The sequence below is a fragment of the Myxocyprinus asiaticus genome, chromosome 37 (assembly GCF_019703515.2).
Source record: "Myxocyprinus asiaticus isolate MX2 ecotype Aquarium Trade chromosome 37, UBuf_Myxa_2, whole genome shotgun sequence".
Taxonomy (NCBI): domain Eukaryota; kingdom Metazoa; phylum Chordata; class Actinopteri; order Cypriniformes; family Catostomidae; genus Myxocyprinus; species Myxocyprinus asiaticus.
The window spans coordinates 12,597,191-12,615,187 of NC_059380.1; the positions used below are offsets into that span (position 1 = coordinate 12,597,191).

General features: G+C 37.7%; 1 protein-coding gene across 6 annotated transcripts in view; it reads right to left on the reverse strand.

The window, feature by feature from the left end:
* LOC127427698 (membrane-associated guanylate kinase, WW and PDZ domain-containing protein 1-like) overlaps positions 1 to 17,997 on the reverse strand; it is a 204,528-nt gene that overhangs the window by 54,543 nt on the left and 131,988 nt on the right. For 4 of the 6 annotated variants that reach the window (XM_051675439.1, XM_051675442.1, XM_051675438.1 and 1 more), the window contains exons 4-10: positions 17,228 to 17,434; positions 14,748 to 14,964; positions 13,825 to 13,907; positions 12,965 to 13,000; positions 5,387 to 5,444; positions 2,710 to 2,813; positions 986 to 1,102 (exon numbers count right to left, since the gene is read on the reverse strand). In XM_051675439.1, the coding sequence (XP_051531399.1) occupies positions 986 to 1,102; positions 2,710 to 2,813; positions 5,387 to 5,444; positions 12,965 to 13,000; positions 13,825 to 13,907; positions 14,748 to 14,964; positions 17,228 to 17,434 (822 nt within the window). The remainder of the gene's footprint in view (positions 1 to 985; positions 1,103 to 2,709; positions 2,814 to 5,386; positions 5,445 to 12,964; positions 13,001 to 13,824; positions 13,908 to 14,747; positions 14,965 to 17,227; positions 17,435 to 17,997) is intronic. The other 2 variants (XM_051675440.1, XM_051675441.1) reach the window with 2 other exon arrangements.

Consider the following 17,997-nt stretch of genomic DNA (forward strand, 5'->3'; position numbering starts at 1 on the left):
GGGGGCGATACGCAGAAAGATTGCAAATCACCAAAATTAATGAAGAACTCGTAGGAAAGAGCAATTAGGTGGGCTGTTTGAAAGTGGAGATTTATTGTTTTGATTTAAGAGATTGTAGTTTTGAAACCTGTTGACATTGAATGGACCTACAGAGCTGAGATATTCTTCTAAAAATCTTTGTTTGTGCTCAGCAAAAGCAAGAAAGTCATACACATCTGGGATGGCATAAGGGTCAGTAAATGATGAGAGAATTTTCACTTTTGGGTGAACTATTCCTTTAACTCCTTAATAAAAATAAGTTCGATTTTCTTTATTCCATTGAAACACACAAGATGCTTTATGGAACATTCTCAAATCATGCTGTATAACATGGATCATCATGGATCATCAAGCATACTACTAGCCTAAATAAGTACTAAATACTTTTTTTTTTTTTTTTTTTGTACTCATATTGTTATGATTTGTAATGAATAGACTTTTTTGTATATAATCCTAAATTTATAGATTTTTTTAATCCAAGATTAAAATGTTTGCAACATTTTCACAATCTCTAGAGCATGAGCCTTGGTCAGAACTTTGTGCGTCAAATCATGTTTGAATTTCAGATGTAATCTTTTGAACCGACACCATTTCTTGTCATCGATTGTGCATGTCCTTGACTTGTTCATAATGCATATTTTGTACGAGATGACACTTTAAGAAGCAGCAACTGAAAAAGAAATTGAAAGAGTGCCCACATTAAGGCGCCATGGAGAAATGGCACAATAAGACATTCTGTCTTTCTCTAAAACTTTTGTAAATAAGACCCTGTGCAGCTAAAACAAAAGTTCAAACAATACAGGGACGGAAGAGACAGAGAACTGAGGGAAGGAGATTTGGGAAAAGTGAACAAAGTGAGTGAACAGTGAATGTCCACAGAGGAATACGCCACACTCGGGTGTGTATGTGTTTGTGTTACAAACAAAAAAAAGGAGGCAGCACATACGTTTAGCCCCTAGTTGGGTTGGTAGTGGAGGGGCGGTGCCGGGGTCTCTGTAAGTCTCTTGATGGTTAGCAGCATAGCTCATTAGCGGTGCTCCTGGTGAATGCTCTTCTATCCAATCTGAAAGAGTGAAGGGTGTACTTCCTTTTTTTGTGTCAAGTCAGTCGAACTTCCTGCCTTTACAAACTAATACTGAGTCAGTGCAACTGCCAGCCTTAGAGCCTTAGATGGCCAACAGTGATTAAACCAAAAACGTCCCCTATGGTGTCCTAACTGCATCTAGATGTGAAACAGATCTCAATATTGCATATTGTCAGTACTGTATCATAATCAGTGGGAGGTTATGAGATATTGAACTTGAGGAAGAAGTTATTATTGGGAAATCATGTCATGACCGTGATATTAAGCAGCACTGCATGGGAACAAGGCCCAGAGCATGTTAAATCCATTTATATGGGATAAAGTGTCACTTAAGTAGCCTTTAAAGGAATAGTACAGGTTAAATACAAGGTAAAGTGGCATGCTGTCACATGCCACAGGAAATAATTTTGATTCATATCTCAGTTTGTAAAAACAAAAATACAAAATCAATGTGTACAGAAATGCATTTATAATGGAAGTCTATGGGGCAATCGTTACTGTAAACTTGCCCCATAGACTTCCATTGTAAATGCATACCTGTCAACACATTTATTTGTTTATTTTAACAAAATTGAGGTACAAGTCAAAATTATTTTCTGTGGTAATCAACAGCTTTTTAAAGATACTGTTGCTAGAGCTTAACTTGTATTTAACCTGAAATAGTCCTTTAATGATAGTTAAGTTTAATTCTGTAGCCTACTGAAAATGAGCCAATGTACAAAAAACATGATTATAAATTGTATTTAATTCAACACCAGGTTTAAACAAAGACTGGCCCAAAAACATACATTTATTAATTTAAATGCATCATGTTGAGGTGTAAAAGTGTTGTAAAATTTTAAATGAAAGTGTTACATTGAAACAAACCCTTAAGTACAGTGATGAATAAGTGAAAAAGCTACATTTTAAACTAAATTTTTTTTTAAAAAAGGGATAGAATTTGATGAAAATTCTCTCATCATTTACTCACCCTCATGCCATCCCAGATGTATATGACTTTCTTTCCTCAGCAGAACACAATTTATGATTTTTAGAAATTCTTCTCCCTGCCCAGTAGGGGGCAATATGCATGATGAATGTGAATCACAAAAACACAAGAAGAAGAATGTGAAATTTGTAGTGGATACTAACTGAGCAGGGAGGAGAATTTATAGTAAAAAAGGACTTAAATATTGATCTGTTTCTCACACACACCTATCATATCGCTTCTCAAGACATTGATTTAAACACTGGAGTCGTGTGGATTACTTTTATGCTGCCTTATGTGATTTCTGGAGTTTCAGAATTTGGCACCCATTCACTTGCATTTTATGGATCAAAAGAGCTGAGAAATTCTTCTAAAATCTTCATTTGAGTTCAGTAGATGAAAGAAAGTCATGCACATCTGGGATAGCATATGGGTGAGTAAATAATGAGAGAATTTTCATTTTTGGGTGAACTATTCCTTTAAGACATGAAAAGGTTAGCTGCAAAGTAAAATGAATTCATCATTCCAAAATAATAACACCAGCACAATACCACATGACAGAAAAGGATGATCACAGACTAAAAGAAAGAAAAAGCGGCATGTAGGGTCTGAAACGAACCTTGGATATTCCGCTCACCTTCAGCGGGCTGAGACTGCTCCAGTTGCTTCTTCCTTTTAGCTTCCAGAATCGGGTTTTCATACTGAGTCTTCCTGTTAATATGGCTGGGAGATGGACAGAGGAAGAGAGAGAGAGAGAATAATGATGTGTGCAGAGGACATAGTCAATAACAGAACCAGAGGGAGATACAATAAACAGAACGATAGGGAAGGAAAAGGTTGCACAAGAAAGAGCAAGAGAAATACAGTGAATTAATTCACAGAAATGGCAATAAAAGGAGCCTTAAAGTAATAGTTCAGTCAAAAATGTAAATTCTCTCATGTTATTCCAAATCTGTATTACTTACTTTCTTCTGTGGAAGAGAAAAGGTGAAATTATGAAGTGCAAGTAAAGAATTATGCAGCAGTCGCTCTTTTCCATGCAATTACAATGAAAAAGCACCATCAAGTATCATAATAGTAGTCCATACAATACATTCCAAATCTTCTGAAGTCAAATGATAGCTTTGGGTGAGAAACAGACTGAAATTGAAGTTAGTCAATGATATGAAATTTTGACTTCCACCAAAGCTCTCCTTGGCACATTTATGAGAAAAGTAGTGATGTTTGTTAAAAACAAAACAAAAAAAAAACATCCAGTGAGCAGATGGAAACGCCTTGTTGATCAGAGAGGTTAACAGAGAATGGCCAGACTGGTTCAAACTGACAAAGTCTACGGTAACTCAGATAACAGATACAATTGTGGTGAGAAGAACAGCATCTCAGAATGCTCTTCTGAGATGCAGGTTGGCGCTGTTTTGGTGGCACGAGGGGGACCTACACAATATTAGACAGGTGGTTTTAATGTTGTGGCTGCTCGGTGTGTATACTGTATGTATGTGTATATATATATATATATATACAGGTGCATCTCAATAAATTAGAATGTCGTGGAAAAGTTCATTTATTTCAGTAATTCAACTCAAATTGTGAAACTCGTGTATTAAATAAATTCAGTGCACACAGACTGAAGTAGTTTAAGTCTTTGATTCTTTTAATTGTGATGATTTTGGCTCACATTTAACAAAAACCCACCAATTCACTATCTCAAAAAATTAGAATACATCATAAGACCAATAAAAAAAATATTTTTAGTGAATTGTTGGCCTTCTGGAAAGTATGTTCATTTACTGTATATGTACTCAATACTTGGTAGGGGCTCCTTTTGCTTTAATTACTGCCTCAATTCGGCGTGGCATGGAGGTGATCAGTTTGTGGCACTGCTGAGGTGGTATGGAAGCCCAGGTTTCTTTGACAGTGGCCTTCAGCTCATCTGCATTTTTTGGTCTCTTGTTTCTCATTTTCCTCTTGACAATACCCCATAGATTCTCTATGGGGTTCAGGTCTGGCGAGTTTGCTGGCCAGTCAAGCACACCAACACCATGGTCATTTAACCAACTTTTGGTGCTTTTGGCAGTGTGGGCAGGTGCCAAATCCTGCTGGAAAATGAAATCAGCATCTTTAAAAAGCTGGTCAGCAGAAGGAAGCATGAAGTGCTCCAAAATGTCTTGGTAAACGGGTGCAGTGACTTTGGTTTTCAAAAAACACAATGGACCAACACCAGCAGATGACATTGCACCCCAAATCATCACAGACTATGGAAACTTAACACTGGACTTCAAGTAACTTGGGCTATGAGCTTCTCCACCCTTCCTCCAGACTCTAGGACCTTGGTTTCCAAATTAAATACAAAACTTGCTCTCATCTGAAAAGAGGACTTTGGACCACTGGGCAACAGTCCAGTTCTTCTTCTCCTTAGCTCAGGTAAGATGCCTCTGACGTTGTCTGTGGTTCAGGAGTGGCTTAACAAGAGGAATACGACAACTGTAGCCAAATTCCTTGACATGTCTGTGTGTGGTGGCTCTTGATGCCTTGACCCCAGCCTCAGTCCATTCCTTGTGAACTTCACCCAAATTCTTGAATCGATTTTGCTTGACAATCATAAGGCTGCAGTTCTCTCGGTTGGTTGTGCATCTTTTTCTTCCACACTTTTTCCTTCCATTCAACTTTCTGTTAACATGCTTGGATACAGCACTCTGTGAACAGCCAGCTTCTTTGGCAATGAATGTTTGTGGCTTACCCTCCTTGTGAAGGGTGTCAGTGATTGTCTTCTGGACAACTGTCAGATCAGCGGTCTTCCCCATGATTGTGTAGCCTAGTGAACCAAACTGAGAGACCATTTTGAAGGCTCAGGAAACCTTTGCAGGTGTTTTGAGTTGATTAGCTGATTGGCATGTCACCATATTCTAATTTTTTGAGATAGTGAATTGGTGGGTTTTTGTTAAATGTGAGCCAAAATCATCACAGTTAAAAGAACCAAAGACTTAAACTAGTTCAGTCTGTGTGCATTGAATTTATTTAATACACGAGTTTCACAATTTGAGTTGAATTACTGAAATAAATGAACTTTTCCACGACATTCTAATTTATTGAGATGCACCTGTATATAAATAATCTCACTCAGAAGGGGAGGGAAAGGGAACAAGTTTTCCAAATGGTAATGGCAACAAAGGGTGTGCACAGCTGAAGTGGAACTGGTGGATGGAGGCTGACTCTTTGATGGTTTGGGATTATGTCATATGTTGAAGTCAAGGGAGCAAAGATGGTGTATTATGGGTAAAGAAATATAAGTCACTTACTCAACATAATATACCCCGTACACTGGATCATCAATCTTTTCCCAGCCTGTGGGCAGCTCTGGAATAGGAGCAAAAACACAAGAGATTTTAAAATCATTGTAAGTAATTTAACAAAAATTTAATCAAGACCTTAGTTATTTGAGGTCTTGATTTTTCTACCAATTAAAACTTCAGAGATTTCAAACAAACATGACAGCCATTCTGAAATTATAATGATCATGTTGAGCAGATGCTAAAAATATAGAATGCAAATTGCATCTTAATTGCATACACTGGACAATCCCTATCTTTATTTGTTTCACAGCTCTCTGGAATACTCTATTCTGATTGGTTAATGGTTAAATTAAATAATGACAGACAAATTATATAACAGAATCCCAGTCAAAGAGATTAATCTGAGAGAGAAAAAAATATATATGTATATATATATATATATATATATATATATATATATATATATACACACACACACACACACACACACACACAGTACTGTGCAAAATTTTTAGACACTTGTGAAAAATTTTGCATAGTGAGGATGTCATAATGATAATGCCATAAATATTTTTCATTTATCAATTAACATCATACAAAGTCCAGTAAACATAAAAAAGCTAAATCAATATTTGGTGTGGCCACCTTTACCTTTAAAACAGCCCCAGTTCTCCTAGGTACACCTAGACAGTTTTTCTTGGTTGTTGGCAGATAGGATATACCAAGCTTCTTGGAGAATTCACCACAATTCTTCTATCTATTTAGGCTGTCTCAATTGCTACTGTCTCTTCATGTAATCCCAGACTGACTCGATGTTCAGTGGGGGGCTCTGTGGGGGCAATGCCATCTCTTGCAGAGCTCTCTGTTCTTCTAATCTAATCTTTTCAATTTGCAAAAGTAATGTTTGGGAGTCTAAAATGTATTTTTTCCTACTGACAACACTAAAGCTGAAGATATAAATAACCATCTTAAGACAAATGCTTTTGTGAAACTGATCTTAAGTGTCTAAAACTTTTGCACAGTACTGTATATATATATATATATATATATATATATATATATATATATATATATATATATATATAGTTGAAGTCAGAAGTTTACATACACCTTAGCCAAATACATTTAAACTCAGTTTTTCACAATTCCTGACATTTAATCATAGAAAACATTCCTTGTCTTAGGTCAGTTAGGATCACTACTTTATTTTGAGAATGTGAAATGTCAGAATAATAGTAGAGATAATTATTTCAGTTTTTATTTCCTTCATCACATTCCCAGTGGGTCAGAAGATACACTTTGTTAGTATTTGGCAGCATTGCCTTTAAATTGTTTAACTTGGGTCAAATGTTTTGTGTAGCTGTCCACAAGCTTCTCACAATAAGTTGCTGGAATTTTGGCCCATTCCTCCAGACAGAACTGGTGTAACTGAGTCAGATTTGTAGGCCTCCTTGCTCACACACGCTTTTTCAGTTCTGCCCACAAATTTTCTATCGGAATGAGGTCAGGGTTTTGTTATGGCAGCTCCAATACCTTGACTTTGTTGTCCTAAAGCCATTTTGCCACAACTTTGGAAGTATGCTTGGAGTCATTGTCCATTTGGAAGACCCATTTGCGACCGAGCTTTAACTTGCTGGCTGATGTCTTGAGATATTTCTTCAATATATCCACATAATTTTCCTCTCATGATGCCATCTATATTTTGTGAAGTGCACCATTCCCTCCTGCAGCAAAGCACCCCCACAACATGATGCTGCCACCCCCATGCTTCATGGTTGTGATGGTGTTCTTTGGCTTGCAAGCCTCAACCTTTTTCCTCCAAACATAACGATGGTCATTATTGCCAAACAGTTCAATTTTTGTTTCATTAGACCAGAGGACATTTCTCCAAAAAGTAAGATCTTTGTCCTCTTGCAAACTGTAGTCTGTTTTTTTATGTGTTTTGGAGCAGTGGCTTCTTCCTTGCTGAGCAGCCTTTCAGTTTATGTCAATATAGGACTCGTTTTACTGTGGATATATATACTTGTCTACCTGTTTCCTCCAGCATCTTCACAAGGTCCTTTGCTTTGTTGTTCTGGGATTGATTAGCACTTTTCACACCAAACTACGTTCATCTCTAGGAGACAGAATGCGTCTCCTTCCTGAATGGTATGATGGCTGCATGGTCCCATGGTGTTTATACTTGCATACTATTGTTTGTCCAGATGAACATGGTACCTTCAGGTGTTTGGAAATTGCTCCCAAGGATGAACCAGACTTGTGGGTCCACAATTTTTTTTCTGAAGTCTTGGCTGATTTCTTTTGATTTCAATTTCCCATGATGTCAAGCAAAGAGGCACTGAGTTTGAAGGTAGGCCTTAAAATACTTCCACAGGGACACCTCCAATTCAGAACACCTCCTATCAGAAGCTAATTGGCTAATTGTCTAAAGGCTTGACATCATTTTCTGGACTTTTCCAGGCTGCTTAAAAGCACAGTTAACTTAGTGTATGTAAACTTCTGACCCACTAGAATTGTGATGTAGTCAATTAAAAGTGAAACAATTTGTTGGAAAAATGACTTGTGTCATGCACAAAATAGATGTCCTAAACGACTTGCCAAAACTATAGTTTGCTAATATGAAATCGGTTAAAAAAATTAGTTTTAATGACTTCAACATAAGCTTTTGTAAACCTCTGACTTCAACTGTATGTATGTATGTGTGTGTATATATATATATATATATATATATATATATATATATATATATATATATATACACATATATACACACACACACACACACACACACACATAAATATACACACTGATCTAGCCCATCTGGCACCAACAATCATGCCACACTCCAAATCACTGAGATCACATTTTTTCCCCATTCTGATGGTTGATGTGAACATTAACTGAAGCTCCCGTATCTGCATGATTTTATGCACTGCACTGCTGCCACGCAATTGGCTGATTAGATAATCGCATGAATGATGGATGACATGGATGTGGAGCTGTTTTGGTGGCACAAGGGGGACCTATTAGGCAGGTGGTTTTAATTGAATGGATGTTATAACAGCAATCACACGATTTTAAGGTTCCACCCTCCGAAATCTCAATTTAACCCCTGCATTCAAGACAAAATATTTTATTAAATGGCATCTACTACTAACTGTAAATGTTCACACTCCATACAAAACCTTCCAGATGAATAAATGGTTATTATTGTTTACACAGATGCCAGTAGGCTACTCATATTAATAATTATTTTAGCGACTCAATATTAGGCTACAGCAAGCAAATATGCACTATTTATTTTATAGGCATAACAGCAAATTAAATACTATGTAGTAAGCACTCTTTGCTAACGCAGCAAAATAAAATAAAAAATAAAAAACGGAACCGTTTGGACCTGCATACGCCGTTAAAAGTGGTCCCGCACCTACAGTATAGGCTTATGTCATGCAGTTGATTTAAAGTTTTGGAAATTTAAATAAAATCTAATGGAGAGAGTCTTCACAAGCTCATGGAACGATGATGAAAATATTTTCAGTCATCTCCATGCTGGATTGTTTCGAGTTTGATTGGATGCTTATCGATTTAAATGTGAATGGATGTAAGGAATGGAATGTTACAAATGCGGATACACTCGTTTCAATGCAACTATAATCTAATAAATATGTATTAATGTAAGAATTGCACTACCATATATTATAATTGTTTTAAAATGTTAAATTCTTTCAGAAATAAAGACAACTCGCGCAATGACTCAAGCGATTTACATTTTATGGTAAATTTGTCCATGGCCACTGATGTAGAGTCAGCTTTCCCTTCCCGCTAGTAAATTAAAGTTTGTAGGGTATATGAGGTGAGGGAACGGAGACAGTTTACTGGCCAGGGGAAGGCTAAGCCTCACCCAGCCTTACACATGCTCCGCCTATGCGCACATCCACCTATCAGACCGTTCATCTGGGTATTGTGACCCATCTTTACTACTCCTCGGATCACTGTGCGATCTTTACAAGTAAGCTATTAAAATAATTTCAACTCAATGTGCATTTAATTTATTTTATTTGGCAAGTAGTCTTTTAACGAGCTGTATAATGAGCAGTAATTAGTTAAAAATAAACACCAACAGAACTCCAACGCAAACTGGAGGTGGATTTCAGCTTTTCAGCAATGTATTTCCTCTCACATAATTATATATTTTTAACGCAAATCAATATTTTATGTCCAAGTATTTATTTATTTGTTTAGTAGCTGTGAAGTAAGCAGCATAAGGCACTGTCAGCCAGTTGTTATTGCGATAACAGCCAAATGACTCTACATTATCCTTTACATCTTTTCTAAACAAGGTGTGAATAGACAAGTTTACAGAGACAAACAATTTGTCTGTCAGCACAAAACACGACACAATCGCAGGGAAGAGAAAGGATATTTAATGTTAAATGTACAGTTATGTGGAGCAGAATTTTGGACCAATGTGAAATAAAAAATAATCAATCAAAATGTTTTGTCACTCATTGCTTGTTGCAGTTGAAGTCTGGTTAGGACAAATACTCTAATTAAAATGAAAGAGGCTTTTTATGGCTAGTTGTTTATCGCATTGCTTCTGGTTAGAACACAGTGTTAAGTGAGAAAAACATCCATACATGTAAGTGGATTTCTTTGGTAATAGAATTTTTTTTTTTTTTTTTTAACAGGCTAAAGTTTGTGTTGAGGTTTGCCATCTGCCCCAAGAGACACAGCTCTGACAAATTCTGCTTGTGATGTTTGAATAAACAACAGATCTGTCAAGCATTTCCAACTCTTCTGACCTTGTTAAAAAAAAAAAAAAGATAAGAAAAGAAAAGATAAGAAAAGAAAAGAAAAGAGAAAGATTTCAAAAAAATTCAAAATCTTGCAGGAAAGGATGACAACTGTACAAAAGCAAAGCAAGATATTCAGAGATAACGACTTGATAGCAACACTGTTAAGGTGGAAAAAAAATACACAAAATGTCTTCTAGAATAAAGGAATAATCATGAAAAAGCTCCACTGTGTTTGACATTGCAATGTACCTCCTCCATCCATATAAAAATGTTGTGTTCTTTACCATGATGACACCTGTTTAGGCAGAAATGCCTAGGGCACAGAGCAGCTGTATTAGTGCCTACAGCACGCACGGACCTCATCATTATGGCTCCCAGAAAGAACACTTCTATATTGTGCCGGTTTCTAATGACCAATGAAAGCAGCACACAAGTATAATTTATTTTGTGCAAAGCAAGAACTCATTATCTCTCCTGGGCAGCAATAGCAAATAAGGATGACTACGGCACTGTTCTAATGGATCCATTAATGTCAAACAACACTAATTGCTTACAAATAACAATCTAATATATAAGTCCTCCATTCACGGGTTAAACATTTCTCGGCTTTTACATTTGTTATAAACAAGTGTTTTTGTTGGGTGAAACTCAAAGCCGTAGGTATTCAAACAACATGAAATATTATTAAGTTCACCTTTCGTCTTGAATAAGCCCAAGCTGAAGTAATAGTAAGAGGGCATGTTTCTGGAAAATAATTATTAACCCAAATTCTAATTTCCACATGCATAAATTTGTGAAACCTTTTTTGTCAGTCTTTTTTGCCAAGTCAGTACTGACAGCTCTGGTGCAAAGCAGTGATCATTTACACCTGTCAAAGCCTCTAATACTAGACAACCCTGATTTAAAAAATAATCCTAAACCATCTTAAGATTTATTCTGCCTCATGCTATCCCAGAACACAAACATAGATTTTTAGAAGAATATCTCAGCTCTGCAGGTCCATACAATACAAGTGAATGGTAAACAGAACTTTGAAGCTCCACAAAGCACATAAAGGCAGCATAAAAATAATCTATACGACTCCAGTGGTTTAATCCATGTCTTCTGAAGTGATCTAGTCAGTTTTGGTTGAGAACAGACCAAAATGTAACTCTAGATGTACATCTTGCCATTGCAGTCTCTAGGCACGATCATGATTTCAAGCTCGATTAAACTTCCTAGTGCTTGCCACATGTGCAGTGCGCTAGATGGCGCTAAGAAGTGTAATCAAGCTTGAAATCATGATTGCCAAGGATTTGTAGTGAAAAGATTTTTTGTGACAAATGTGTTATATTTTGGTCTGTTCTCAGCCCAAACTGATTGTAATGGTTCAGGAGAAATGGATTAAACCATTGGGGTCGTATGGATTACTTTTATGCTGTCTTTTTGGAGCTTCAAAGTTTGGTCATTATTCACTTGCATTGTATGGACCTACAGAGCTGAACTATTCTTCAGAAGAAAGAAAATCATACACATCTGGGATGGCATGAGGGTGAGTAAATGATAAGAGAATTTAATTTTTAGATAAGCTATTCCTTTAAAGTGTTGATTGGGGATACTGGACCAAGACAAATGGGTAACGCCTACTTAGAGCAAAAGCTCAACAGTGCATACTATCCCTCCCCCAAATCATTACAGGGACTCAACTGACAAATTGCCCATTAATCTGTTTGCATCCCATCTTCCCTCTCTATAAGATCAGGTCTCTCCCGTGTGACTGGATACTCTCATACCTACTGCCCCATCCCACAGGCACGCATCCATTTAATGGCTCCGATTTTTCAAATCAATAGCTATTGACCGTGCTCTTCCCATCAGCCCGGACACAAACACAGGGCTCTCAAGGCGACTGCCTGCATCACCTAATCCGTTACTAATGATGAATCAGCCCTTCTATTACGAAAGCTCTCTATACAGCAGGGAGAGATTTCGGTGTGCTGGAATAGAACTGATATAATGTGCTGTGTCGATGATAACACTGATTAAAGCAACAAATTATTCAATGTTTTGCCTGTCATGGTTAGCTCGACATAACAGTTTCAGATTTTTCAGCTATTTGAATGCATAATAAAGACAGAACCACTTCCAGCTGTGGGAACTCGGAGTTAAACTGAGCACACTTCAGTGGTAGAAATAGTAACAATGAATATTTTATATCATGCAGTGCCTATGACAACACAAATGAACCCAGTTTGAAAATAATGAAATGTGCTTTGCGGTCGTTCAAAAATGAATACAAAAGAACTTCAAAACCAAAGCAGCACTAGATGACAACAATATTAAAACATGGCAGCACAAGTGCATTGTGCATAGTTGTAATCCCTCAACACTAATCTGGGATCAATTCTGAGGTCTGTTTTTATAATTCCATTATTAGGTTAAAGGGATAGTTCCACCAAAAATTATTTCCTCACTCTCATGTATTTCCAAACCCATAGGATTTTCTTCCGTGGAACACAAAGGGAGATGTTAGGCAGAATGTTAAGGACCAAAAGCCTCAGTCACCATTCACTTTCATTCCATCTAACTATTCCTTTTGTGTTACACAAAAGAAAGTAAGTCATTCAGGTATGGAACAACATCAGTGTGAGTAAATAATATTATTTTTTTCATTTTTTTTTAGCTGAACTGTCACTTTAAAAAGTAGCTGGTTCCAGAGCAGCACAAAAGTGTTGTTTCTACTCAGACAACATGCAGGCTGTCAACACATTGGGAAAAAAAAAAATGTCCCTATGGAATTGTGGCCTACCTAGCTCATTGTCCAGTTCCTCTGTATGTACCCCTTCTTCTCGAGTAAAAGGGGAGCAGGTGTGCACAAAGTGGGGTGACAGAGACAGGGAAAGGGTGTCAGAGAGACAGAGAGGGTTAGCTGATAAAAAAAAAAAAAGCACATTACAGCTCAAAGCAAGCCGTAGCCTTATAGCTATTCCACCGTATTATGTACACAGTTTTTTCAAATCATCAGCTGTCAAAGTAATGGCATCTGTTAAAAGCAAAATGATTGTGTCTGTGTTAATACAGAACTTCCGTATAGGATTTGAGCAACTATATTCATGCCTTTTTTCCTTAATGATCATATTTAGCATGATCATTCCGGTTTACTTTTTGGCAACAGGCATCGCACATGGAGCTGACAGACGTAAATCAGCTGTAGAGGTGAGATCCAAGGGAATTATTTGTTTACGTGAGGAGATTTAATATAATCCAGATACTCCTTATTGTATTACAGTAGATGCCTTAGTCATTCTGCCACAAGGTGAGAATGACTGCTATAGCTCGGACAGCTCAAAAGCGCCATCTAAAGGCCATCATAAGATTACATTGGATGGGCTTGCTGCAGTGAGGGGCGTCTAGAGTGACTGAGTCTGATTTATGGGAGAATTTAATGTATAAGCTCAGTTCCAACAAACTGTTCCATGTGTATTTATAATTGTGACATAAATTTACCACAAATATGCATAAAAGTACATGACAAAATTATGCACAAAGCCACAAAACATTCAGACACAATACATACACAGTTATGAAGGCATGTCATCACAAACACACCATAAAAACCAGACATTAACATGAGCAAACAGGATAGAAACACAGTCAGCGTGTCCATACCATCATCTTCACATTCCTCTAGGGGCTTCTGAGGTTTGTCCAGGCATCGGGGATCTATCCAGGATGTTGTCTTTGTGTTGTGGCTAAGAATATATGCAGAGCACAGACAGTGAAGAATTGTTCTTAAAAAAGATGCCTGCAGAACAACATCCTGTGTTCTCATTTCTTCATCCCAGCAGGCAGGAAAACATATACTAAAGATATCACAAACTTTGCTATGTACTGTACATCCTCTCTTGTCATCTAAAAAAAAAAAAAAAACTGCCAGAAGCAATATCTATTTTTTACAAAAGACATTGCAATGTCAGGTTTTTATAGTCCAATCAATGTCTAAAAATAGTTAAAAAGAAAAAAGGGATAGACTAGTTTACCAAAAAATGAAAATTCGGTCATCATTTACTCACCTTCATGTGATCCAAACCCATACTACTTTCTTCCATGAAACACAAAAGATGAAATGTTAGGGACTGACAGCCACAGTCATTATTCACTGTCATTGCATCTTTTTCCATACAATGAAAGTGAATGGTGACAGCCTGAGACATATTTTTTTGTGTTCCACAGAAAAAAGACAGTCATATGGATTTGGAACAACATGAGGGTGAGTAAATGACCATTGAAAATGTATTTTTGGGTGAACTATATAATTAAACCAGCCTAAGCTGGTCTGCTGGTCTTAGCTGGTTTAAGCGGGTGTAGTTGGTCTGCTAACCCGGTCAAGCTTGTTCAGCTGGTGGACAAGCTGAACTCCTAGACTGACCTGCTGACAAGTACCAAAACCTCTTCTAAAACCAGCAAACAGACCAGCCTGACCAGGCTGCGAGATCAGCTTAGACCAGCAAACCATCTAGGGCTGGTTTAAGCTTTTTTTTTTTTTTCCAGCAGAGATGAAGGTAGTAGATACAGTATTTCAGGGAACTTACTCTATAAAGTAGACCTCTCCGTTCTCAGTGTAGGCCATCTCCCAGTTATCGGGCAGAGGCCCCAGAGGGTCCTCTTCCGTGGGATGGCTGGGGTGTGTGTGTGTGTTCTGAGAGCTCTCCGTGGTTGACGCCGAGGTGCTGTTGAGCCCGTAGGGTAGAACGTGGTCGCGGGCGAAGGGCCGCACAGAGGGGTGGTCGTCCGGTTCACTCGAGTCTCCTGCAAACATGCGAAAAACAGTACCCGAATAAACACACTGTCTGTTCAAATAAGGCTCTTGTTAAAGGTGAAGTGTGTCATTTTTCGATGTCAAAATACTTTTTCCTATCCCAGTTTAACATGCAGAAACAACTATAAGTTAGCCATTTGTAGGTTGATTCCCCTGAAATGTGTAAACAAACAAGCATCCCAACCAGCAATACATAGCAACTTTGGCTCAACCTATTGCGGGTTTGGGGTGTGGCCATCTTTTTGTCTGACCAATGGGCAGATCTGGGGAGTGTTTGGGGAAATATTTCATTGTCGCAACTCTGTTTGATGATGCAGTAATTATTCACTAAACCTTTAGGAACTGCACATAAACGCACACAGATACATGTCTGCTATTGCTAATAATTTGGAAAGTGGCACCAGGCTTGCTGCTTTCCTAATGTGGATTGTAGGAAGACCAAGGGGGTTAAGCCCCCCTCCCTTTCACTTCCTTTAAAGTTTGCAGTGATCAGACACCATTCACACTCTTTAATACACAAACACATTTGGATACCAACACCTGGCTCTGTGTACTTTCCCACCCAAAACAAAACAAGAAATCACCAACATCCCCTTAGATCAATAGGAGTGTAAACAGTAAAAACTCTTAACCTACTTGAAGAGGGGAGGAATCCAAACAAATCGACTCTCAAATACATTGCACGGCCCGCCTGCCTGAATTAGCTACTTTAAATCAAACCACTTTGCCAAATGAAAGGCGTGAACCTGTGTGAATATTACGGCTTATTGCTTATTTTAAATCAAGGGCCCTAAAATTAACTTGGTTATTGAACATCACACACAATATATAAATATTATAATTCACAGAGCATTTCCATACATAGCCAAAGGCACCCTTAAAATAAAACATGAGATTACAGCCCAAAGAATGGATCAGAAAACAATTCTTGATTCACTCAGTAATTTTTCCCCATTAAAAAAGTTTTACTCCTAAAGAAATGAATTGTAATTTGAAACGTATGTATAAAATCATGAGCACTAACATGAGATGAAGACTCTAGTCACTTCAGTAACCTTATAAAAGCCGTTTTATTCTACATGGGACAGGGACGCCCTCATGGGGGCTGCCATTTTAGAATCACATGACCAGCTGAATACTACTCGTTTAATCTCAGTAACTGTCTTTTTATTGGACACTTTCACTCTTGGATTATATTTATCATGGCTGATTGTGAATAGTGAATTTCTACACTGGCAACAGTAACCGAAAACTACTGATTTTGAAATGCTGCTGCATCCACACCACTAGGTGTCACTGTAAGTCCAAGATGACATGAGCTAAAAGTTTACTGAGTGCACTTTTAAACTGTAGCTGTGTATAATTACAAAGCAGGAAGTCAAGGCAACGCCTGCAAGCACACTCTGTAGCAATAATTGCTTGACAACCCGCTTTTAAGGGGATGTGATTCACATTAGACCAACCTGATTTTTAATGTCCATTTTTGTGTAGTGGTCAATCAGGCTTAGAGTCAGGCACGTTATCCCAAATATATGTTCCAAATACAAATATTCCAGAAAGTGTTTGTCATCATAAACCTTTAAATCAAAATGTGGTTAAAACTTCCATGACCATCATTCGATGACCCTATTTATCCCGATTCATCAGTGCATGTTATTCCAAATGAAAAGGTCTGTAGAGTATATTTAATCTTTAAACAAAATATAACAACTTGCTTCGCCTCTGAAGCAACTTTCCTTTCCAGCTGACATCACAAATCCCTTTTAATTTTAACCCCTCCACTCCCAAGTGCCTGCCACCATTCTGGTATGTACAGCCTACTTTTCACAATCTAATAAAATCTTCCCGATGGATGAAATAAAGCCCTTTCCTACATTTTCTCTCTTTGAATATCCTGTTTCACTCAGATATACATTGGATTACGGTAAAATATCAAGTAGCTTATAAGGTTGCGAATGGCACTTCATGTTGACTTCTAAAAACAGATGCCTGCTTAGAACACAAAATTCAACCTTTGCAAAAATGCAGTAAATGTCTAAGCAATAAATAAGACAAAATAAGAGTCCATCTTGATGCTTTCAAACACAACAAAACCTTTTCCCACAGCCAGATGGTGCTATTTCTCGCTTCCTCTTGTAATCATAATGACGAAGGAGGGAGAAAGCAACAAAGAGGTATCACTCATCTTTTCTGCCATGTGCTAGATAGAAACACAAACAAATACGTCCACAGAGTCACCCATTCCTAACTGACCTGTGAAGCTACTGTTCATTTCAGGAACTTCATCATCTTCCTCAGTTTCTGTAGGCACTATTCCAGCATTTTGCATCTCATTGTAGGACTTGCTGCGGCGTGGAGTTGACTGTTGGGAACCAGGAAGGCTGTCTTGCAGAGCATCGCCAGTAATCACTTTCCCACTAGGGGGTTGGCTGGGCGGCTTGGGTGTTCCATAATAGTTACCTAGGCAACAAGAGTATATTACCACCATTCAGAACAGGAAGGTTACAGGAAATGCAAGATTGGTAGAAAACAGTCATGATGATGATTTTGATGATACATTATGAAGATGACTGCTTGGATTCATGGGGTGCATATAATGGTATTAGCCTGTCTGGGAGTATTGTTTATGGGCAGTAAGCGTGCTCAATGGGCAGAGCTGTCTTTATGAAAGAAAAGCACTTGACATCATTAAATCTGAGTAATACATTTAGAGTTTAGCCATGCCAGGCCCTATGATCAACCTTAATAACAATTAGGGATTTCATTTTAGTAAAATACTACAGTAGAGAGAAAGGACTGAACATTTTAACTAATAGCCAAAGCCTCTTTTTTTGTTACATGTCTAATGGGTGTTACATGAATCACTGCAATTTCGGGAGTTATCCATGTACCGTACACATATCCTATGATCATTTACCGTTGTAATGTGTACATGGCCATCAAATACGATTCTGGTGTACCAAATCTCTGATGTGTCCAATTATAGCTAAATACCAAGGATGTTGTACACAGACAAGAAATGA